Raw genomic sequence first — 25,211 nt, forward strand, 5'->3', positions numbered from 1 at the left:
GTGTAACTGGGGAGATTATGGGACTATTATTTTATTTATTTATTTAATTATATTCTAAAATGACTAAATGTTTTTTTTTTTACTTTTTAAAATTTTCTTCTTCTTGGCTTGATCAAGCGATCATCCGATCACTTGTTCAAGCCTTTACACTGCAATACACTTGTATTGCAGTGTATACTGTAAGTAACTGAGCATGCTGCGCATGCTCAGTTACACACAGCCGGGTCCTGCCAGGAGTCGGAACCCGGCACAGAGAGGAGCCGACAGCCTCGGGTCACTCGTCGGAACCCGGGGCTGAGGCAGGAGGGATCGGATCCCCCGGTAAGCACACCAGGGGGTTCCGATCCACGGGGGACACACTTGCACGGGTGTAAGGGGTTAAACACCCGGGATCGGAGTTTTTCCGATCCCGGGTGTTAGTGCCGGGTCTGGGCTGTGATATCACAGCCCGACACCGGCACTTGCAGGACCCGATGTCCTGAAATCTTCTTCTGACGCGCCGCCGTAGAAAGGCGTACGCGTCAGAAGAAGTACCCTTTATGACCGCCGTAAAAAGCCGATAGGGTGGTCATTAAGGGGTTAAATTCATACACACTACCACCTTCATGCAACTTTGAAGCAAACAGCAACAAAATGCAAAAATGCCATGAAAATTTTAAAAAAATTCTAAAATATGTACAAATCCAGAATAATTATATAAAGAAAATATATTTTCCTAAAACAGCAGGATGTGAGGAGATCATACAGACCCCACATGTGTGTTTTCACCAAAATATGCAGCAAAGGGAATATTAAATCCACAGGGGGCGCCAAGCAATTTTTGCAGAAAACCGTACTGAGCTTCAATCTATGATTGTATGTTACTTACACAATGGTTACCCACATAAATAACTATATATCCATAAACCAAGCTTATGAGATAGTAAAAGTCATTTTTAGATGTGAGCCAATGTATAACAAAACCCTTTGCAGTTCATAAGAAATTGAGTGAGAACGTCATAACACAGGTGTAAATAATAGAGGATTGTGTGAAATAAAAACTTTATTCGGGAACATGTGTGTGTTTTTGGTGTTACATATAACTTTATGGACATGTTTTGGTGTTACGGTGTTAATAAAAGGCAATAAAGTGGGGCTCATTTACTAAGGGTCCCGCGGCCGCATTTTCGCTGGGTTTCCTGACTTTTCGGGGATCGCGCCGGGGATTGTGTTGCATGCGATCAGTTTTTTTGTGTTGCAATCGCGCGGGCTTTCACGCAATACAAATTGGTGGGTAGGCCGACGGGCGATCCGACGGATTTGGAGTACCCGCGGCATTTAACAATTCAAATTGTGTTGCAAGACATGCACTCACATACTCCGGGAACAATAAGATCCTCATCACACAACGCACCTTAGGGATTTTGCAGGGACCGGGTGAGTAAATGTGCCCCCTGGATATCCTGGATCCATGGCACCTATAAACACAATTTTAGATTCATTTGAAACAAGAGATTCTCTTTCATGGGGTCCTGGGAAAATGCCCACTTTGCCTACCCATAGCGCCGCCCCTGCATACACTAAGGAAGGGGTTTATTAATCCACTTGCAACAGAATTCTGGAATCATTTGCGTAAAAAACAATTTCTAAAATGCCTTATGCTGTATTTATCAAAGATTTTAGACCATTTTTTGACACTTTTTACAAACTAGTCCAGAAAAAGTGAGTAGCTTATTATAATTGGGGCGTGTCTTCGCTTTTGTACTGCATGCAGATCTTATGTTCTTCTTGAATTCCTCCCATTGAAGCTCACAAATAATTTTTGTTGATCCACCCAAAAGGAATAACAATGATAACATTGCGCTAGCCCCGAGAATACATGTGTAATAGCAACTACTGACTATACTATTCTGAATTACCCTTTATATAGAATTTCATAGATGCAGTCAACCACTGTCTGTTAATTTTAAAAAGATGTTGTTGGATAAAGAGATATCCATCTTTTATACGTATCAATAAACTTATCTACCATGTTACGCTTAGAAGCTTGTTCAGGAGCCACCTTAGGGAGGTGTATAGTGCCCTGGAGCAATGGATCGTTGAACTTTGGACATTTGTGGACATTTGAATGGTCCCTAGTGTCCCACAGTTTGGCAATATCCTCTTCCAACCTCTATTCCCTGAGTGACTACAAGAAGAAGCTGAAGCGGGGATGCTCTGCCATACATCCTTTGGCCACAGTACCAGCCTTTAGAGATGGACAGCTAACTCACACCTTTTCTTAGCATGAAATCCTTCTTCTCCTAGGGAGGTGATCAGGAAAAAGACAGCCAAACACTTTTGTATTGTTTCAGCACCTCATCCCATTTACTGGATAATATAGTTATCAGATGGTTAAGGATCTGCCAAATGTATTATGTGATTCAGTTAATGTTTGCTCTATACTGACATTTTTTTTAAACATTTTATTTGATTTTCAATAAACACAGGAATAAAAGTAAAAACATAAAACACATTCTGCAAGATACATTATCAAGATGTGAATGTTATAAGTCACTATGCAGTTTCGGAGATGATAAGCAAAATGAAAATGCCACTATACTCATGTTCAGGACCCCTTGCTTGCTTCATCGTTGGAAGGACTTTACAAGTTGGAAACCCCCCTAATTTTGCAAAACTTCTGGTTTTCAGAATTGTAGAGCTCCCAATGACCCTTTAAGGAAATCTGTGTTATACCACTATGTAAGACAAAATGGTATGGCTAACTCTACAATTTCCGGCCTTGTGTGATGTTATAACCATTTTCCATTTTTGAAAGAAACCTTTTGCCTGCTTTTCTTTATGTCAACTGGTGCAGACCCTTTATAAATACATGTACAAGCAGTTTGCATGTTCTTTTCAGTGCAAAGTCCGACATAAAACTGGTGCAAGTGCTTTAACCCCTTAGTGACGCAGCCTGAAAGGCCTTTAATGACTAGGGCATTTTTAGCGGATTTTTGTAAGTGGCAGTTTAAGGGCTATGACTTTTTATTGTGTGCTACTGTAACGTCCGTGCCTAAACGTTGCACTATCCGCATTTGGCAGAATAGATGCCATTTATTTGTGTGTGAACTGTGGCTTAGTGTTTGTGTTTGGATTAACTGAGCCACACCCTGCTCCTTACATTTCAGCCCTGCCCAGTAATGGTTACTAGCCCAATGGACAGTTTCCCCAGTGTGCTAATGGAGGTATGAACGGCCTTATATACCTGCCTACTCCCATCAGACCTTGCTGGTTATTTCAGTCTTACCTGTGTATCTAGTGCTCTTGCTATCTTGTTTGCTAATCTGTGTTTTGATTTCTGCTTTGCCTACTGACCATTTTATTGCTATACAATTCTGTACCTTTGCCGCCATCTTGGTTTTGACCCGGTTTGTTTGTCTCCGCTTGTCTGCTTGTATCTGTTGTTTGTCCCTCGTTTATCTCCTAGTGTTACCCCACCTTCCTGTCTTCCTGTCTGTTTTTATTACCAGTGTGAACACTGGTCTATTCCTGTATTCCGGTTACCCGTCCGCTCCTGACAGCTGACAGATTAGGTAAGTCTTCCCTTTCATCTTGTACAATCACTCAGGGACCGTCATTTAGGTTCCTGATAGTGGGTTCACCCTAGCCAGGGAGGTCCATCTGCTTTAGGCAGGGCCTTAGCCCGCAGAGACGTCGCAGGGTGAGTTCGCCACCACCTGCCTAGTCTGACAGCTAGCGCCAAGCCTGCTTGTGGTTGCACAGTTGCTGGACAGATGCTGACAGCTACCTTAAGTTTGTTTGCACCATTTGTTTCAGGACACATAGGGTTAGTTAAAAAGTCATAAAAATGTTAAGATTTTTTTAATTTTTTGTTTTATTTCAGGCTTAAAGTGGAAAAATCCTTTTTTTTGTAATTAATAGTATATATTTTTAAATTATAAAATCAACTAAAAATTAACATTATTAATGGATTCCCTATTTAGTTTTTTTGGTCGTTTTGATTTTTGTTGTTCTGCTATGCGCTTCTTCAAATGACGATATCTCTGGAAAAGATTTACACTTTAACTTGATTAGACTTAACTGGACTTTAAGAGAACACAGATATCCATTGTTAAAGCTGCAAACGGGAATAGAAAGCTGTACATATAAATCATTATTTTTATTACAACTTAAAGGGTGCATATCTCCGATTCTGTTAAGCATCCATACACATAAACCATATTAAAGGGGGGATTTTTCTGTTTAAAATTTAAAAAATTTATTTAAATTAATTATTTTTGTGGGTGTCAAGGTTCAGGAGATATGGCAGTTTGAAGTTGGTCACTGTCAAGAAGTTTATAAATGTCCTTTCTGCATGGGGCATGTGCAAATAGGACCGTATGCCAGGCATGAAGGGTTCAAAGTTTTTCCCTGTAACCGGGGCATCTATAAGAGCCCCAGTTACAGGGGAAAATTACACCCTGTAAGGACTGATTTTGATCAGAGCTGTACAGCAGCTTTGATTAACCCCTTTAGACCCTGCGGTCATGTGACCACCAAATCTATAGAGCTGGCGGAGTGATGCTGTGAGTGGAGAAAGGAGAAGCAGTAATAAACCAAAAATTACTAATCAAAGAGATTTGTAATTTAAGAGCTCAAGGGCTGAGCTCTCTCCATAAAAAGTGGGTGTCAGCTGTATAACACAGCTGACACCCGCCTATAACTGCCTTGATTGGTGCTGGCACCATTCACGGAAGTTAACCTGTTAAGTGTTATGGCGTGCACCCCGGGCCCCCCACCAATTTGCCCTTAAAGGGACCCCCACAAAATATGGGCAATTCACCTACAGTGTATTTGTGTCCGGGCTACCCGGGCCATACCCAATACCCTGAATATAGTTTATAGCAAAGCAAGGGAACGGTCGGAGGTACATCTTGGTACACCTCCGATATCCACTAGTATCCTGACACCTGTGGGAAGGGAGGTCAGCGCGTATCAGGGGAATGATGGAAGGTGAGTACAATTTTATTATTTTACCTAGGACTCTATATAGTTATTATGGAGGGGGTGTATATAGCTATAATAGGAGTCTGTATACAGTTAGTTATAGGGAGGCTGCATATAGTTATTATAGATGTGTATATAGTTATAGGGGGCGGTATATATAGTTATCATAGGGGGTTGTATATATAGTTATAATAGGGGAGTGTATATAGTTATAGAGGGACTGTATATAGTTAGTGGGGGCTGTAAATAGTTATTGTAGGGGGACTGTATATAATTATTATAGGGAGCTGTATACAGTGATTAATAGGGAGCTGTATACAGTGATTTCAGGGGGCTGTATACAGTGATTGCTGGGGGAGCTGTATATAGGGGCTGCTGGGGGAGCTTTATAAAGTTGTTGCCGGGGGAGCTGTATATAGGGGTTGCTGGGAGAGCTATATATAGTGAATACTGGGCGCTGTATATCTTGAATACGGGGAGCTGTATATAGTGATTACTGGGGAGACTGTATATAGTTATTGTTTGGAAGCAGTATATAGCGATAGCTGTTTCCTGTCTGGACTACGTTCAATTGGAGCCCCCACCAGATTTTGTGCCCAGAGGCCTCCACCAACCTTAATCCGGCCCTGCAAAGGCACCATATATAGGTCCGTTCACCAAAGTATAAAAGTACAAAATTAATACATTTTTTTAATTTACTAAAACAAAATAAAACCTATATAAATTTGGTATCTCTGTGATCCTACCGACCCAAAGAATAAAGGGGGGTGTCATTTGTAGCACACAAAGAAACCACAAGAAAACACAGCAAATGTGCTTTTTGTCAATTTCACTGCGCTTGAATTTTTTGTACAACTTCCGTAGATAACAAGCACTCATGAATCTCTGTAAATAGAAAATTTTAAAAAGCTATGGCTTTTCGAATAAGGGGAGTAGAAAACAGAACTGGAAAAATGAAAAAGGGCTGAATCATGAAAGGTTTAAACTACCTGCACACGGGCCAACACAACAGATCTGTGGTGTAACATCTGTGCCAGTGTCATCCTGGGTTTGTGGTGTCCATCTAGGGAGACACTGATTCTGTCTATATATTTCATATGATTTGCCTGTGTGAACTTGCACTTAGCTTGCTGCCTGAATTGTAGTTCATTGCACAATACCTTTATCTTCCTGCAGTGTACTCTGGTCCAACAACGGTTAACAGTTGTGACTGACAGTGCTCTGCACCAATTGTCTAGAAGCAGAATTTCTGGTCGCCTAGAAGTTTTTTGTTCACATTCAGTTCAATGCCAATTTTAGTTTACCTTGACCCTTACCTTTGCTTGTGAGGGAGACGCTGTTTCCAGTATTTCTTGTATTTCGATCTTGGCTATTGTTCAGATTATTCTTCTGCATTTATGGTTCTATAATTCGTTGCTATCTCTATTGTGACCCAGTTTGTTGACTCTTTTTCTCTGTTTTTGTTTTTTATTCTGTTACGTTTGAACTTTAGCATAGGGAGGGACTGCCTTCTAGTTGTCCTGTACCATTTAGGGAACACAGAATCAAGTAGGTAGAGCTTGTTTGGGGGCTCAGTATGAGGCCTCAGTGTCCATGTCTATATCCTTTCAATCACAAATGGTCATGTGTCTTCAACATATGAGGTCTTCTCACGTGTCAGACAGGACAGGAGGCTTCCTGAGCCATGTATTTTGGATACATATGGCTATGGAAGCCACATCCATGTTTTAGGAGCCCATAAAAATATACCAGTATGTGTGGTAGCCATTGGTGCATGAGCCCTTAGTTCTAGCTCTAGAAACATTGGTGAGAAGAACACCGATGGCTCCACGATTGAATAATATACCCACAAAACCTTTTTTAATAGACCTATCCATGATTGTAATGCTGTAAGAATACAGTGCTGCAGTCCATCGATTATCTAACAAATAAATGAATTGTGTTTTGTAGTAAATCACCATAGAAATTAGAACATTTTTCACAGGAAGAAATGGATCTTCATAATCTGTTACAGATCTGTTACATTATGCGCTATGCCATAACAGTAGACGTAGGATAAGAATAAAATACCAGTTCATCTTCCACTATAGGGATGTATATAGATGATGGAATTCAAATCCTCAGCTTCCAGAATGTGATTGCAAAGCTAAATCTTCTTTTTTGTTAACTCAGAAATATTATAGATGGTATTGTGTTGCTAATTGTAATTTTGGAAATAGAAGTACATTTTGGATGGCATTAAAGGGGAGCAGCAGACATAAAGCAACAGTTTCAATAAACAAAGCTTTGAAAATAGACAGGAACATTTTGGCTTATAATGTTTAACAAGCGGCTCTTACTTTCTATTTTTTAACTTTGCAAATTGCAACAGATTGTTATTATATCATCACAATGGAACGATACAGAGCTCGGTGCCAGATTTAACATCGCATTTTTCTTAAAGAGGCATCTGAATGGTAAAGCCAAGAGCTTTGATTGGCTGATAGTCTGCATTTGCTTCTAATAATACAACCCTAAATAGCTTGCACAATGAAGCACTGTTTTGAAGGACTTCTGTTCCCTTAGTCAGTTTGCTGTGTAAATCATGTGCCAGAATAAAATGGAAAAGTGCTGAAAAGTCAAATAGGTAATTTACGCTCAGTAATAGCCAAGACCTAACGTCCTGAAACAAAGATTGACAATGCACCGGAGTGCTATCTATCCTGATGAAGATTGCCATGCGTTACCCACTCTCACTTAGAATGTTAAATGAAATGTCTTTATTGAAAGGTTTCATTAATGTGACCATGTGGTCAGATCTCCAAGCACAGACAACATGAAGAGACGCCTTCATATAGCAAAAAGAAAAAACACCCTCCTGCTGTTCTGTAATCAATACATATAGGTAGGGCATCTAGGAAAATCTACTCTAAGATAATGTGTGTTTTTGTTGATATTTTAAATCGCAAAAATACTAAAAATAAAAATACATTCCCCAAAAAAAGAATTTCTGGAGAATCACAACAACAACATGCTACATTCAAGAAAATTCAAGAAAAAGATAAAACATTAATAAAGCTCTGTACAACACTGCATAATCTGTAGGCGCTATATAAATAAAGAATTATTATTAAATAGTGCTGAGCGGACCTGACCCCGAACTTCTAAGCTTCCTTAGAAGTACGGGGTCAGGTCCAAATTCTGCTCACCCCTCTTCCCCCCCACTGGTAATGCTCAGGATCAGTGCTGACACCGATCACGGGTCTTAACTTTTTAAATCTATGCAGAACAAGCTCATATTACTCAAGTTTAGTGGTTACAGTTTCTTCTCTGTAGTACCTAAAAACATATTTTTTGTGTTATATGTGTTTCATCTTTCATCTTTCAGATCCAAAGGCTTTGTGAGCTACAGAACCAGAGATACATCTTAGGAAATGTAACCTGCAAAAAAGATCCAGCTCCTGCCTATTTTAAACAGTTTTTACGCCCAGTTTTGTAGCTTAAAGAACTGTAAGCTGATGGGAAGTGGAAAGATGAGAATCTCATCCAAAGGCATAAATAGGGGAGCTTGGGCCCCATAGAAGACTTCTGCATGGGGCCTTCCATCCCCTTAAAAATATCTACATATTTGTATACTCACATATGTTTATACAATCTCACACATTTATATGCTTACAGTATATATGTGAATACATTCATTTGCACACAATACACTATACACTAATATATACATTTATACACTCATAGAAACAGTGTATACAGTATATACACATACATAGTATGTACACTACCATACATTTATACACACATCAAAAATGCACAAATACTGTATATAGAGTATATAGAGTACATACAGTACACAGCATATGGACACACACATACGGCATATACAGTGGGGAAAATAAGTATTGAAGGGCGGATAGATGGGGCCATGTATCGCAAGATTTCAGATAAAAACCGCCTTCTCTCAGTAAGAGCATTGAAGATGGTTCATGGTTGGGTCTTCCAGTATGACAATGATCCAAAACACACAGCCATGACACTTAAGGAGATCCTGTAGTGGTCTAGCCAGTCTCCAGACCTGAACCCAATCAGAAATCTTTGTAGGGAGCTGCAACTCCAGCTCTTTTCAACCTGAAAGAGCTGGAGACGATCTGTATGGAGGACTGGGCCAAAATCCCTGCTGCAGTATGTGCAAACTTGATCAAGAAATACAGAAAACGTCTGACCTGTATTATTTGTTTTTGTACCAAATATTACTTTCTGCTTTTGTATACACTTAGTTCATGTGATTTTCTGGATTTTTTTAGATTTTGTCTCTCAGAGTTGACATACCCCTACCATAAATATTACAAAGCTCTCCCATGTTTATAGGTGGGAAAACTTGCTAATTCAGCCTGGGATCAAATGCTTATTCTCCCACTGTACACACACATACATTTATACAATCCTACAAACATGTATATATTCACTGTCAGACAGTCTTCTTATCCCAGGGGGGTGTCAGAGGCCACATATGTGATTTCATGCAGCACATAGTTGCTGATCACATGGGGGAAGTGCTCGGTATTTGTATATTTTTAAGTAATTTATCATGCCCAGTAAAAAATGCTGTTCACTGATTTCAATTCATATAACTTGTAATACTTACAGACCAGGAGAAGGCTTTGACAAGGCTTGTATCTTCTATCTTCTAGATGGTTGGAAGCTCCTGCAGCATCTGTCCCTTGACCTGACTATAGAAGATAGTGGGCTGGTCATTAGTCAGCCGGACTTTCTGTGGAGGAGGATCTGCCTGCACAGAACATCCTGATACAACAGACCCTACTCAGGGTATGCTGGGACTTGCAGTGCTGTTCAAAAATCTCCCAACTTATAGGTTACAGGCTTAGCAGATCTGGGATAGCAAACATTTTGGAGGGCAGATGTTGCTGGACTATTTTCAGATGCCAAGATGCTTTTGGAGAATCCCTCCAAGAGTGTACACAAACAAGTGAGAAATGTACACAATTTATCCAAATGGATGGTACAAATGAGGTCAATGGATGATGCAAAATCATAATTGCACTTATTTTCAGAAATTCACTAATTCAGTCCTTCATGTGGATGCCCAGTCACCTATGGATAATTTCCTGACTCTAGAAAGGCCCAACGTGTGAACTGCTCTTTTGCCTGGAAATACAACGGGATTTACTAAATAGTGCGGCTGTGATGCGGCTGTTGCTGCTGGCAGCATGAATTAAGTTTCATGTAAGGTTAAAAAGACTGTTACTCAGTCCCCTACACATATTAAAAAAATGTGAAATAATGGTTAAACTTAGATTGTGCATGATCAAGTGAAAATTTAAGACTAGCTCTAAAACGTGGGGGGTCATGACCCTTCTGTAAGTTGTATTGGTAAATAAGACATGCACTCCAAAATTGCCTAATTTTATCAAGACCCCAAAACGCCATCATCGATGACAGATTTTTTTATTTGGGAGTGCTACTGAATATTTCTATCTGGTGAACTTCTGCCTAGTGATGATACTTGATTTTGGCACATCTTCTAGAGTAGTACTTTCTTAGGGTGTTTGCCATGTTTAACACATTACAATACGCTTTAGAGAAAGACAATGGGGCAGATTTACTTACCCGGTCCGTTCGCGATCCAGCAGCGTGTTCTCTGCGCTGGATTCGGGTCCGGCCGGGATTCATCAAGGTAGTTCCTTCGCCGTCCACCAGGTGGTGCTGCTGCGCTGAAAAGCATCTGAACGCACTGGAGTTCACCGGGCTGGACCAAGTGAAGGTAAGCGCGTCCCAAGCGACACATTTCTTTTTTTAAACGCGGCGGTTTTTCCGAATCCGCCGGGTTTTCCCCCGATTTCCTTTGCGTGCATGCCGGCGCGACACAATCCGATCGCGTGTGCCAAAATCCCGGGGCAATACAGGGGAAATCGGCGCAAATCAGTAACACGTCGGGGAAAACGCGAATCGGGCCCTTAGTAAATGACCCCCAATGTGCAAATGTCTAATATAACTATCTCTGACTGGCCCATGTGAGATTGTTGAAAAGTTTGAGCTCCCCTGCTTGACAGCCCGCACTTATTCCTGAGGGTGTGTTCACACGTTGCAGTTAAAACTGCATCGCAATCAGTTTTGAGGTGGTTTTAGGTGCAGTTTTGACAATTGAACAGGTGAAAGACATGAACTGAATGGGTGAATGACATTTGTGGAGCAGGTTTCCCCTTCAAAATCGAATTCACTTGTTCAGTTCATATCTTTCACCTGTTCAATTGACAAAACTGCACATAAAACCACCTCAAAGCTGATTGCGATGTAGTTTTAACTGCAACATGTGAACGCACCCTGAACACTGCCCGCTGAGGCATTGTTAGTTTGGTGCTTGATGTCTGTTACACCTGTTGGCGTTGGAGTCTTTCTGGTCAGGTCTTGGTCAGCTTGTGCTGAATGCAGTGGTAGAGTTGATGTGCTGATGGGCTTGGTTGATGCATCATTGTGCATTAATGTTAGAGGATATCACTGGGCTGAGAGATTGCATTTGGTGATGCTGGGCTGACTTGATCCCTGCTGCTTTGCTGTTCGTATATAAGTTGGCTAATACTGTTAACATCAAGGAAGCTGAAGGCTGTGAGTAAGATCTGAGTTGGGTAGAACTGAGTACATTAGTCTGGCCCTCTAAAACCATTTCAGTTTCTCTTGTGGCCCCAAGGGAAAATGAATTGCCCAGTTCAGGTCTAATGGAACCCCTAATAGCCATAGACAGACATAAATGTCACCGACATTCTAATTTTCTCTTCTTCCAGCACACTTGTATGGGAACAGGAATGTTCCTGGATGTTCAGAATTATTTAACTGATTAGTCTTCATTTCTGTAAAACATGGAATGATGTTCCATCTTCTTAACACAGGTTATTGGGTCAGGAAAACTCTTTTTACTTAAGTTTGAAATAAACCATGGGATGCTAGGGATTTGGAAAGTAAATTAGTAGATTAGTTGACCAGGCTATACATAGCCCTCAATAGCAAAAATTAGGTAACACAAGACTCTACTCATGTTTTGCAAATATTTAATGTGAAAGAATGTATATATACTTATATGCTAAAGGGAATTTGCGTCTTTTACTTTCTTTTGATCTAAAATATATATTACATTTTTGTCCTTGTATACAATTTTATTGTTTTTTACATAAGTTTTGGAAACCAACATTCATATTTGTCATCTTTCTGGTCTCAGACTGCTTTTAAGAACATCTATACTTCAGATTTTACCAATAAATATAGGATAACGCACTTGATTTATCTTCACTTAATTCAATACATTTACTAGAACTCCATTTTACAAACAATATATAGTATTTCTCATTTATTACAATATAAGAAAGTACACATTTTACAAGGCTTGTATTTATTGTAGTGCAGTAATGCATCATAATTGAGTGCACAGTAGTCACTCCAGTGAAGTGGTTATAAGTGTTCAACACTTTGTAAAATATATACAAAATTACGGAATATGGTCAGTCATTCCTATCAAAGAAAAAATAAGTTCATATTATAGTATAGTCTTGTGCAGAAATTGAGAGTTCTTAAGTGCAATTTTCAACAGTTATTGTTATAGAACAGCCTGCCTTACCATTAGAAATATATCTTTAAATAAACAAAAACTAAGGCAATTTGGGTTGTTTTTTAGGGTTGTCTGCATATACCAGAGACGCCTAAGTAACAGTGTAAGGGGTTGCACTCTCATTTATATGGATTGTGTTTGGTATTTGTGTTTTGGTATTCAGGTCTGGTATTTGGCCCCTTCACCATGTGACAGCAATCATAGGGTGTACAATTATTTCCTAAAACTGACAATTCAGTAGTGATTGGTCATTTTAAGCAAGACATATAGAATGTTTATATAGAACTATAGAACTTATAGAACTTATAGAACTATAGAACTTTTACTGGCCACAAGATAGTGAGAATGGAAGTACAACTTCAAATATTTCACCTGAGAAAAATCACACCAATTTTTATTAATCCATATGGAGCCAGCCAGTGTGTTTTTTTTTCCTTATAATTTATATGCATAATATATACCATGTAAGAAAATGGGAACTGTATCTTCCGTGGAATAAAAATTACCTATAAGATATTCTACTAAAGATATTCTTTCCTTACTTATCTTGTCACAACCTTTACATTGTGCAAAGTTTAATTGTTATCAGTGGGTTCTATTTACTAGGGGACATCATAGATTAACATAATGACAGGGGACATAAACATTTAAAAAGACTGCACTGCTAAGCTTAATGTGGTTATCACTCACTATCATGATCCACTGTGACCGTTTTCATTCATTAGGATCTTTAGCACTGGAACCATTATAAGGTGTGGTTTATGGCAATGTGACCCAGTAGCCCTTGAACACAGGCAATGTACTGTAGATTTCCAAAATTCAGTCAATAAGTCCAAAATAAATTGAATATTTGAAGATAGATTTTGCATTAAAGTCCAGGATCATTTAACACAGGAACAAAATAATTATGGATGCTGCCTGATTCATTTAATAGTTTCTTTATAATGAGTTTAGTGCATTATTATTTGGTGAATAAGGGTCAGTTCACATATCTGTTAGGTCTTCAATTATTTGCATCAGTTATTGCGAGCCAAAGCCAGGAGTGGTGAAACACACAGAACAGTTTCCAGACGTCCATTACACCTTTCCTCTGTATAGTCAATGGAAAGACTTCCATCTGCTCTGTGTGTTCAGCCAAACCAGGTTTTGGTTCACAATAACTGAAGACCTCACACAGATCTGAACTAGTCCATAGACATACAGATACAAACATGAAACTAAAAAATATTAATCCACTACATGATGTGTGGTTAGAAATCATGTTAAACCCTTTACCTACCCAAGTTCCAACTACAGTTAGGTAATAAACCATACACAAAGGGGCAAATTTATCAAGCTGTCCGAAAGTCAGAATATTTCTAGTTGCCCATGGCAACCAATCACAGCTCCGCTTTAAAATATTCATGAGCACTGGTAAAATGAAAACTGAACTGTGAATGGTTGCCATGGGCAACTAGAAATATTCTGACTTTCAGACAGCTTGATAAATCTGCCCCAAAGTATTATAATTTCAGAGCAACAGTATTTCCGATTATGAAAACAATTTATAAATTATAAGCCAACATCAAAACATGTGCAGCGATTTAATCACTTAGACAACTCAAAGGAAATTAGTTGGAGATGTCATTAAATCAACAACCTTCATTTTTCACTTTATTGTTGAGGTTAAGACTAAATAAACATCTAACTTTTTTTTAAACAGCTGTGTGAGGGCTTGTTTTCTGCGTAACAAACTGCACGTCATAGTGAGAGTATTTATTCTTCCATGCCGTGTACTGGGAAGCGAAAAAAAAAATTCCAAATGCAGTGAAATTGGTGTAAAAAAGCATTCTCAACGTTTTCTTGTGGGCATGGATTTTACAGCTTTCACTGTGCACCACAAATGACCTTCTACTTTATTATTTGGGTCGTTGCGATTACGGGGATACCAAATTTGTATAGGTTTTATAATGTTTTCATACATTTACAAAAATTAAAACCTTTTTTTTTTCAGATTTTGCCATCTTCTGGCACTCTTCTTACCTCATACCTCATACCTCGGCGTACGGGGCTGTGGGTAGTGTCATTTTTTGCGAATTCTGATGAAGTTTTCAATGCTAGCATTTTTAGGGCTGTAAAACCTTCTGATCACTTTTTTATTGAATTTTTTATGTTTTTCAAGATGGCAAAAAAGTGCCATTTTCAAATTCGTTACAGGGTTACGCACAGTGAAAAACCGTTATTATATTTTGATAGATCAGGCATTTTTGAAAGCGGTGATACCTGATGTGTTTATGATTTTTACTGTATAATATATATATATATATATATATATATATATATATATATATATATATGGTACTTTAACCCTAGGTTGTCTGATTAATCCTATCATATACTGCCATACTACTGTATGGCAGTATATGGGGATTTTCATCCTTATTCATTACAATGTGCAATTAGCATATTGTAATGAAAGGGTTAAATCCAGACAACCCCTGGTCTTCAGAAGACCCGAGGCTGTCATGGCAACCGACGATCTCCAACAAGATGACAATGACGGGTGTTACCAGGAAGTTTTTGCAGCAATATGCAGCAAAGACTTACCGGTTATGAAGAGGGCTCAGCCCATGAGCCCTTTCCATGCACCCTCAGCCGACCGGTGACGTGCTATATCATGGGTCGTGAAAGGGTTAAACAACTTTCCATAGATCAAATGTATAATATCTGTGGTATCCATTATTACTAAACTATACCTCTTATCAGGTGCTTTTCAGGATCCCTTCTAAACTGATCGTTCCCACTAGATTTACTGTGCACATAGGAATCCCTATTCTGAGATCAGATTACAGTTCCTGCCCATATGACTCTATGAGAGGAACCAGTAAGATACTAACCTTGGAATTATATTGATGTGTGGAGGACATAGTAAAGCAGTAAGAAACATAGAAGCTGTGATTCCCATTAACTGTTCATCCTTCTTTATCGCTTCCCCCTACCTTCTCTTTTCATAGAATATTATTAGCAGAAACTGTAACCTGATCTCTCATTAGGTTGATTGAGAGTGAACTGTCAGTTCAAGGAGAACATGGGGAAGGAGAGTCTGCTGTTATTTCAAACATAGGCATCTTATTTGACAAGATATATTATGAGATTTCTTATCTTTCCTTTTACAGTTGATTTATGCAAAGTTGTTTATAATAAGAGGTTCATGTTTTCATATCTCCATGTACATGTGTATCGGTATTTTAAAGCTAAATGAAGGACAATTTAATTTTTATGCTAATTATTTAAAAGCTTGAATGAGGGGGAAAAAAAGAACCACAAAACGTGAATCTGGGAATATCTCCTATGTTCTCTTTCTCATGCAGCTAGTCATAATGAATTACATTAAATTTAGCGGATAGCCCATGGAAGGCCTCATTTGTTGTGTAAACACAGAACTGGCATAATGAATGCTTCTTGCTTGCTTGGCATTTAGCCGTGAATGTAAATAAGTTTCCTCTGGTTAAATTTCCTGTTTCACATATTACTTAGAAGACATAAACATTATTTGATTTTTTTTCTCAATAGGAAGACTGTTATAATGTATACATGGTAAATATGTATAGCTAATAAAATGCAAATTACAGATGGAAGAGATCTTGAAGGTGTGTTTGACTAAATGTGTGCCAACGTTGTTGCAAGATAAATCTCTCATTCTTTGTTATTAAATGTATAAAATCTAAGTTCCATCAGTACCATAATTTATCTAAATGTTAAGGACTAGGAAGTTCCTCATTTTCTATAAGGTAATCCTTCTTTATAAATCTAGTACCCCTGACCATCCTCCATACTCCAAGGTATGCATCTTTTAATGGACTCCTAGTATCTTCTTCAGAAGTCGTAATTGGACCATGTGATTGTAAAACCGCAGCCAATGTGCTCCCTTGCTTTTCTTCTGGGGGATTCTCATTTTCAGCCACTGGCTTCTCAGGCGCCTGTCCTTCAGTATTATTGTCCTGTACAATTTCTTCCATACTAAAAGGTGGAGGTTGCCCATCTTGAGTCTCCTTTTCATCTTTTATTTGTTCCTTTTCCAAATCTTCATAGTTGATCTGTCTCCTAGTCTCAAAATATTTGGCCACACAGTAGATTATGGAGCCAAATGTGTTCACAACCACACCAGCAATGAAAAGGGAAGTGGGTGCCACATCATTAAAAGCAAGCATGCCTACTGTAATGGTGGCTATGCTCTTCACCACTCCAACAAAGCTTGTTGTGACAGCTGAATTTATATATGTACAATGTAATGTGGTAAAATTCATGGCACAACCAATCAGAGTACATGCAATAAAAGTACAAACCATAGTTGGGTCTTTCCAACCTGGAAAGGACCATGCATTTATCATGTCCATACTAGCAAAAGAGAATATTATGAGCAGGGGAGTTGCAGTAATGGCAATGATGTACTGTGCAGTCAGAGGCCCATGATCACTATCTGTACTGGTCTTCTGAATAATTACAAGATATGCAGCATGAACTAATACAGCCAACGCTCCAGTTATGTATCCTACAGGTTCTCCGCTCAGGTCTCCAGCCCCTGTTTGGAATATAAAATGAAAATATTTAGTTTAAACCTGGAAATATGTAAAGGGAAAATATCAGCAGAAATTGACCCAATAAACTGGTTGTGATGGAGGCAGAGAGCTCAGTACTGAAGTCCACCTCTCCCCACTTCAGAGCGCCTTTTTAACTGTATTGACATCTCTGCACTTCAGAGTTAATGACTTTATCTAACCAATGTTACTTCAAAGTTTTCTTGGTGATAAAACCACACTGGGCCAGGGTAGAGCATGCTCTGTAAGGTATTAATCTGCTTGGCAACATACTGCGAGTGGATTATTATGTAAATTTCTGCTGACAGGTTCCCTTTAAGAATAACTTTTTATTTAACAATGTATAATGCATATTTAACAAAGTAAAAATAAGGTGACCTACATACTGTATACATTCAATTACTCTTGATCTATAATGATCTACAATACTTCTTATGATATTGATCCCTGAGGAACCAGTATATGTATTCCAGCAGGAACAGATTCCCAACTATAGACAGCAGTGTTCAACCTGGTTGGGTCTCTTCAGTACAGCGTAGGAAACTGGTTTGGCTGAGTACGAGGCTTTTGACTAGGGTTGGGTAGTAATAGTTCTCCTTACGGAGACTGCCAATGAACATTATGCTGCACTCTACAAAACAACAGGTTCTTATTTCTATTGTTTAGAACATTATGGGTTCTGATTATAATACAGGAACTAATTCCCTGATAAATGTTACCCCAACCAGAATAAGCTATTCAATCACAGCATTTTATTTTTTCTATTTTTAACAAACTATTGTTATCAGTCACCTTCTACTTGCTCCATAATTTATGAAAGGGAAAAATAAAAGGCACCTGATGGTTCAGAAGGACCCATCGGTAGGATTCCAGTGATAGGTAATGTGCTCACCTGAATGTGTTTTGCTAGACAGAGAAACCTGTTGACACCGTAATAAGAGTCCACAGATGCTGCTGGTTCCTTGCAGGCCACCATTAGAGGTTTACAGAAGCTAAGCCTTTACATGACTCAGCCCTTTTTTGTTTTTGCATTTCTGTTTTTTACTCCCCTCTTTTTAAAAGCTATAACTTTTTTATTTTTACATTTACAGAGATGTGTTAGGGCAAAATGTACTGGAAAGCTGGAAAAAAGTGTGGTGAAACTGAGAAAAACACATTTGCAACGTTTTCTTTTGAGCTCTGTTTCATTCTGTGCTACAAATGACACTTCCTCTTGATTCTGTGGGTCGATACAATAACAGGGATACCAAATTTATATTTATTATAGTTTTATTAGATTTTAGTAGATTTTTTAAAAATTCAATCTTTTGTACAAAAAAAAAATATTTGTCATTTTGCCAAATTCTGAGGGCAATAACTTTTTCACACTTTGGTGTATGGACCTAGGTGTTTTTTTTTTTTGCGGTATATGCTGGCGTTTCAATTCATATCAATTCCAGGACCTATATGACTGTTTGATTATTTTTTTATTCAAATATTCATGGATGGAAATAATCTCTTTAATAGTTTGATTGAATGGGCACTTTGTGACGCAGCAATACCTAACATGTTTGTGATTTTAAACAGTTTATTTTTATGTCATTTGTAGGCTATTGGACATCATTATACATGGCAAGCCAGTGTGTCTCTTTTAGGCTGCCATAGCAACCAAACGCTCCCCCCCCCCCAGGATGAAGTCATAAGGGGCAGCGATCGGCAGAGATGATAGGTGCCATGGTCAGGTTTGACCACAATACTTAACAGGTTAACTAGGGTGATCGCTGCCACCGACCACAGCAGCACCAGGATGTATTAGTACTTCATGTTGCATGAAGGGGTTAAAGACCATGCATACTCTGCTGGGGAATCTGGGAAGGAAATATGCAAATAAATTTTCCACAACCTTTAAAACCATGCACAGAACTTAAGTAGTTCCTAGATGACTTAATTACAGTTATCCTAACAGCTCCCGATACTGTTATAGAGTCTGTTTACATATTTCAGTTGCCATCTCTTTTTTTTTATCCTCAAACCACCATCATTGCACCTGTTTTACCATAAGATGTGCTGACTGCTGACTTTATTTACAAAACTGATGGAAACTGATATATGTAAATGGTCGCTAAGAGGATAGGGGATTTGGTGGACATGTCTTTTCGTTTTTTGTACTATATTCCTTCTCACAACCCTATTTTTACTATACTTTACTATACTTCATGGGCCTTTGCACTGGAATGGCACACTTAGAAGACCCTTTTATGGTCATTACTGCGCTTTCTCTCAACTCCCCACTCTCCATCTAAATGTACTTTTATGTTCATATTAATGTGAATCTGCTTTGTAATAAGTAGTATTTTTTTTCTTGCGTAGATTGTGAATGCTTGATATCCGCTCAATACATGGGCATGCTTTGTTCACATGGTAAATTCAAATTACATGCTGTAATACATCTTCTGACTGTATCTCACTTGTACAGTAAGTCTTCTCACTAATATTATTACCATATGTAGTCGTGTATAAACTGAGTTTTTCAGCACAAAAATTGTGCTGAAAAAAAACAATTCAGCTTATACACAAGTGTATAAAAAAAGTAAACTTACAAAACCACCTTCCGATACTCCCCGCATCTCCTCTTCCTTCTCCTACCGGGCAAATACTATAATGTCAGCAGCGACAACACTGCCGAGTCTTAACAAGTGCTCAGGAAGATTGCATGGATAGTGTCTCTGCCCGCTCTGTTACAAGTCAAGAAGAGATGAAAGAGGAGCTGCGAGGAGCATCAGAAGGTAAGTATGTAAGTTTATATTTTATACAATGCAAGGCAGACGGGGGTTCCTGTAACAGGGCATTTCATTACTGCGGGGGGGGGGGCACCTGCATGTGGCATTTAAGAACTTGGAGGAAGAGGCTGCTGCAGGGCATTTCTTTACTGTGGGGCTACATCTGGCATTTCTATACCGGGGGAAGCTGCATGGGGAATTTCATTATTAAGGAAGGACGCTGGGCATTTCATTACCGGGGGAGGCTGCATGGGGTATTTTATTACTGAGTGAGACTGCATGGGGTGTTTTATTACTGGGGGTCGCTTCATGGGGTATTTCATTGCTAGGGAGGCTACATAGGGTATTTCATTGCTGGGGAGGCTGCATAGGGTAATTCATTACTGGGTAAGACTGCATTGGGTGTTTCATTAATGGAGAAGGCTGCATGGGGTGTTTTTTTTTTACTGGGGGAGGCTGCATGGGCATTTCGTTAGAGGCTGACCAATGCATTTCCCACCCTAGGGTTATATTCAAATCAAAATTATCGTAAAATTAGGTGCCTTGGCTTATACTCGGGTCAGCTTATGTCAAAATGTAATTATTCTTAAGCTCCAGGGATAGTTTATGCAAAAAACTATCTATATTTTAAGAATTCTGGTAATTATTGAACTTATTTCCATGTTTAATATCCATATTTAGTAAAAGTACCACATGCAGTCACAAGGCTACTTGCTGATTCTCTAGGGGTTTTCTTTTTAATTAATTTATTTTACAGATTTTACCTACAGTTTTACCTTTTGAGATTTCTTTGCATTTTCCTTTTTTAACTCCTCTCATTCATAACTTACATTTTTTTAACCTCTTTTAATAATTTCCCCCAGCAAACTTTTCTCCCATTCTGCCCTTCTAACCTTCTCTGGTGCATAGACCTTTTACCACTTGTTGCTCCTTGATGCCCTCTGTTTTCACAGATGACTGCTACATTACAGCATTAATTATGAATATTCTTTCTGTTCATATGAGTTTGTTCAACTGTACAGAACAGTGCCTTCTAGTCATTGTTTCACTGCCTATTTTTACAGCGCTGGCTTTTTTTGAATATTGTGATATAGTAGAATATGTTGGAAATGTTAAAAAAGGGCAACCAAGTCATGAAACATTTAGTTATAATTTTATACTTACTTTGCTATTAATGTTGACTTATGACTTTTAGATAATATTTTGGTGCAAATACTGTATGTCATTCTTAACACTAAAGTAATGCTGACTCTTACTCTTACTATCCTGTTATGAACATTTTTGTTTCTACTGTATTAAGGGCAGGGAAGGCCCCCCGATAAGTTGATCTGCCCTGCTAATAACCAAGGGTGAATTTGTTGGAATTTATTTACATTTATTTAAATCTACCATCAACCTCACAAACCAGGGACACTTACTCATAGATCCAATCAGTGTGACTGTGGTAGTCTTCTTTTATGCTTCTAAAATAAGCTTTTAAAATTATGCTAACGAGCCCTAGAGGCTACCGTCTTCCTGTTCCCTCAGCACCTGGGCAGTGAGCACTTCCGGTTGTATTAAAAGTTCTGAGGGAGCAAGGGGGAGGGTGAGACATTGTAACACCCTGTAAAATCAGATCACAGAGGGGCAAGGGTAGCCTCTCAGGCTCATTAGTATGCCCTGGTTTATCGTGCTTGAGTAGGTGGTAGATTTACTTTAAAGCACAGAGGAGCTCAACACCATATTCATTGGCTCCATGGATTGCATGGGAAACAAAGTATATTTTACTTGAAGTGTAAAGGAAAACTTTGTATGTAGTAATGCCACAATGTCTTCTGCTGATAAATATCAAAAGCCAATAAAAAACACTTATATTATACAAGAGTGAACACAGGTCATATAACCAGGCAGATGGACTTGGTAATAAAATTCTCCATAAATTTACACACAGTAAAAAGTTGATGATATATAAAAATGTGCAGATGAAATGGATCATTACCCTTTCTATCTGTATTCTATTTCTGTTCCCCTTTTAATTACATACTGTAGTATAGTCTCAACTCAGTGGTCCTCATCCTACTCGGAATGAGGCCAGATATTGGCGTCCCAGAGGTGGTTTATTGCTACTTTGGTTGTCTAAGAACAGGAATAATATGTTCAAGATTTGTATAACAATAAATCAGCCAACAATAAAAACTAATTCTCTCAAGAGCTTGAAAGAAGATAAACTCAATGATATCACCAAAGGTTATAGTTGAAGGCCAATGAAGGAATTTTCAATGTACTTCCTTAAAGTTCACTTTTCCAAAACCTGTCTAGATTATAGTAAATACTGTGCGGAAAGGTGCAAATTAAAAAAGCTTTCCATAAAACATTGGGAAGATTAACCTTTCACAATCTACTGCAATCTAGTGCAATTATTTGTATCAGGAATTTACATAATTCCTGAAAACCAAGTCCATGCAGTATCCAGATGAACACTAGGCAGCTAGGGGAACATTTGGTTGAGTTTTTCTGTTGTATTAGGGCTAAACATATAGCATTAAGCAGTACTTCACGAAGGGAAAGCAATGCGTTAAAAAATCTAGCACCTTATTTAACTTTTTTTTTTTGTAGCCATATTCTCTTACTAGAGGTTCTCTTAAAATATTGAAAGGTCCATATTTTTCAAACCATTTAATCTATGTGTCAAAAGATTACTAAACCACATCTTCATGATCTGAATGAGGTTTAATTAAGTACATTTCCCATTGTGGCTATTTATAGTTTAATAGTTACATAAAAAGTCACCCAAAAAAAACTGAAAATGGAAAATACTAATATTCCTTTAGGAGTTCCAGCTATGTAAAAAATAGCTACACCCTAGAAGATAATTGTATCTCGCAGTGTCTTTAGCTACTACTTATTTTTAGAGACCTGCACAAAATAAGACTCTGCAGATTTCTTCTTCATGCTTTTTAAATTAGCATGATAATACAAGAAAAATCCAGGATGTTAAATACAGTTCAATCTGACATAATAAATATAACGTTACACTGAGTAAGTTCATAAGAAGACAGGTTAATGGGGGATTTTGTGCAAGTTGCGGGGGTGACTACAAAAACATCAGACATGACACAAAGTCATTATGTCACATTTTTTCTGCTTTAACATTATATTCAAAAGCTAAAAAATATGTATGCACCTTTATGTACATATAAGTATAAACAAAATATGTTATTTCTGTTACATAATGTGAAAAAATTCATAATAAATATATATCTTTTTTTATTCTATGCTTGCATACTTTATATTATGAGATAAGGACATGATTATATGGTAGGTCACCTACTTCAGTGGGACTTTTGGGATACCTGCTATACACTCTCACTGAGATCTTGTGTACTGCAGCCATTCTGTTTTCATCTTCCTTCCCTTCCTTGGTTGAACTTGATGGACAAGTGTCTTTTTTCAACCGTATAAACTATGATCTCACTACATGGTAAAATATTGTGGCACATTACACAATTACTATTATTCAGTGTTTTATTAATAATTCATAATGATTAAATAGGATTGTGACTGATAAGGTTAGGACATTGTGATCCTCTGGGGTAAGTGGAGATATAACTTTCAGCTCAAAGTCTGCTTCTTTGCAGTGAAATCACTGCAGTCATCATAAAAATCCAAATCCAAACATTCACGAGATAATGTAATGATACAATATGCAAAAATCCAAAATAACTAATGTTTTATAGGTTAGTCTATGGAGGGACCATTAAATAGATCTGCTAATATCTCTCAATTATATATGAATGTGGAGATCCCGGAGGTGAGATGTAAAATATGATATGGATCTTGAGGGTAGACTTGAGTTACCTGTCAGTAACTAAAGATTATCTCTAGAGCCTGCCATGGCTGATACAGGAGCAGTAGGAAGCACCATATGGCAGAGCAAATGAAACACACTTTAGGTTTCTTGCTTCTAAAAGTGCAAAGTACTTGTTACAATAGACAATATATAAAGAGTAAAACAGATGTAGTTGAATGCATTAGATAAGTAGCATTGTACTTACCAGCCAGAGCAGCCCCACAAGTGGTGATGAAGACTGCAACCAGCACCCCTACAGAGGGCAGCCCGTTCCTGAGCACCAGTACTCCAATGAATAGAGTCACCAGGGGTAGGCATCGCTTGAACACAACGTACATAGGAAGACTGAGTCCTCGCAGAGACCATAGTGTCAAGCTGGACTGCAGAGTGGAGAAGATAGTCACCCCTGCAAACATCCTGGCCAGCTGGAAGCCATAAGGAGGGACAGAGATCTTGCCACAGCGCCTGAGCACCTCTAATGTGAGAGCTGCAGTAGAGCTGGTCATGAACTGCACTAGGGTTAGGAAGGAGAAGTGGTATTTGCTTATCAGGAACTTCAGCAGGATGTTCAGGGATCCAGAGAAGACCCCATGTGCTATAGCCACAGAGATGCCCAGGAAACGTCCCTTACACAGCTGCATGCTGCACACAAGGCAGAAACTGAGCACCAAGAAGACTTTCTGCACAGAAGGGAATCCCCTGATGTCTTACAGCCTGTCTGAGACTCTGTACTGTACCCAGTGAATCCCCTGAAAAGATACTGTGTGCTCAGCCTATGGACAGCAGCTGAAGCAGCAGCATCACCTTCCTATTGGTGAAGCTGAAAAAGAAGAGGAGGAAAAAGTAACTCCCTGGATGAAGACGATCAATAGGGGAACAAAAATTGTACTCTGTATAGAATAAGTATCTGGAATGCCTCCTCCCATCCCCCAATCAGGGACCTGTCTCTGACGCATTTGGACAAGGGTGTCTATGCAGTTTCATACTGGGTGATTCTTTGTCGGTAGTCTGATATCTAATGTCTCATATATTCAGTTTAGGGAATACTAAAATGCATATATATATATATATATATATATATATATATATATATGCACTTTTTTTTTACAGGGTGGTCTCAAGGATCAATAAGTTTCCGTTAATTGATTGATGACAGAGGTCACATAACAATAGCTCAGTGGTGACAACAGCGACTATTGAGTGGCTATCAAATCAAATAAACTACAGACCTCAGGACCAATTCTCACTAATGGAATTGACCATTAACTAAACTACACTTTAGCTTCATTTATTTCCCTTAGGTGCAGTCTATTGCGGAAATCACTTTTAGTTTTACACATTTTAGACATATAGTTTTCTGCTAAAAACGAAATAGAAGTACCTGCAGAGTATATGGACATTGGATTTGGGGAGATCACCATAGCGCAGCAGTTATGAAAACTAATGTAAAGTGGTGAAAGGTTTCATGCAAGTTA

At 38.5% G+C, this 25,211-nt stretch overlaps 1 protein-coding gene across 1 annotated transcript; it reads right to left on the bottom strand.

The window, feature by feature from the left end:
* Window positions 1–12,003: 12,003 nt before the first annotated feature.
* On the bottom strand, window positions 12,004–24,605 carry SLC35D3 (solute carrier family 35 member D3). The gene is made up of 2 exons (XM_072141444.1): window positions 23,942–24,605; window positions 12,004–17,132 (listed from the first exon to the last, which is right to left on the bottom strand). The coding sequence occupies exons 1-2, from the start codon at window positions 24,375–24,377 to the stop codon at window positions 16,309–16,311; spliced, it is 1,260 nt and encodes a 419-aa protein (XP_071997545.1). The 5' UTR covers window positions 24,378–24,605; the 3' UTR covers window positions 12,004–16,308.
* Window positions 24,606–25,211: the final 606 nt, after the last annotated feature.

The sequence above is a fragment of the Engystomops pustulosus genome, chromosome 3 (assembly GCF_040894005.1).
Source record: "Engystomops pustulosus chromosome 3, aEngPut4.maternal, whole genome shotgun sequence".
NCBI classification, from domain to species: domain Eukaryota; kingdom Metazoa; phylum Chordata; class Amphibia; order Anura; family Leptodactylidae; genus Engystomops; species Engystomops pustulosus.

Excerpts from the sequence above, each read along its gene's own strand:
- SLC35D3 (XM_072141444.1), bottom strand. The coding sequence starts at position 24,377 with ATGCAGCTGTGTAAGGGACGTTTCCTGGGCATCTCTGTGGCTATAGCA. Across the intron at positions 17,133-23,941 it reads TTGTGGGGCTGCTCTGGCTG|GGGCTGGAGACCTGAGCGGA; the intron begins GTAAGTACAATG and ends TATTCCAAACAG.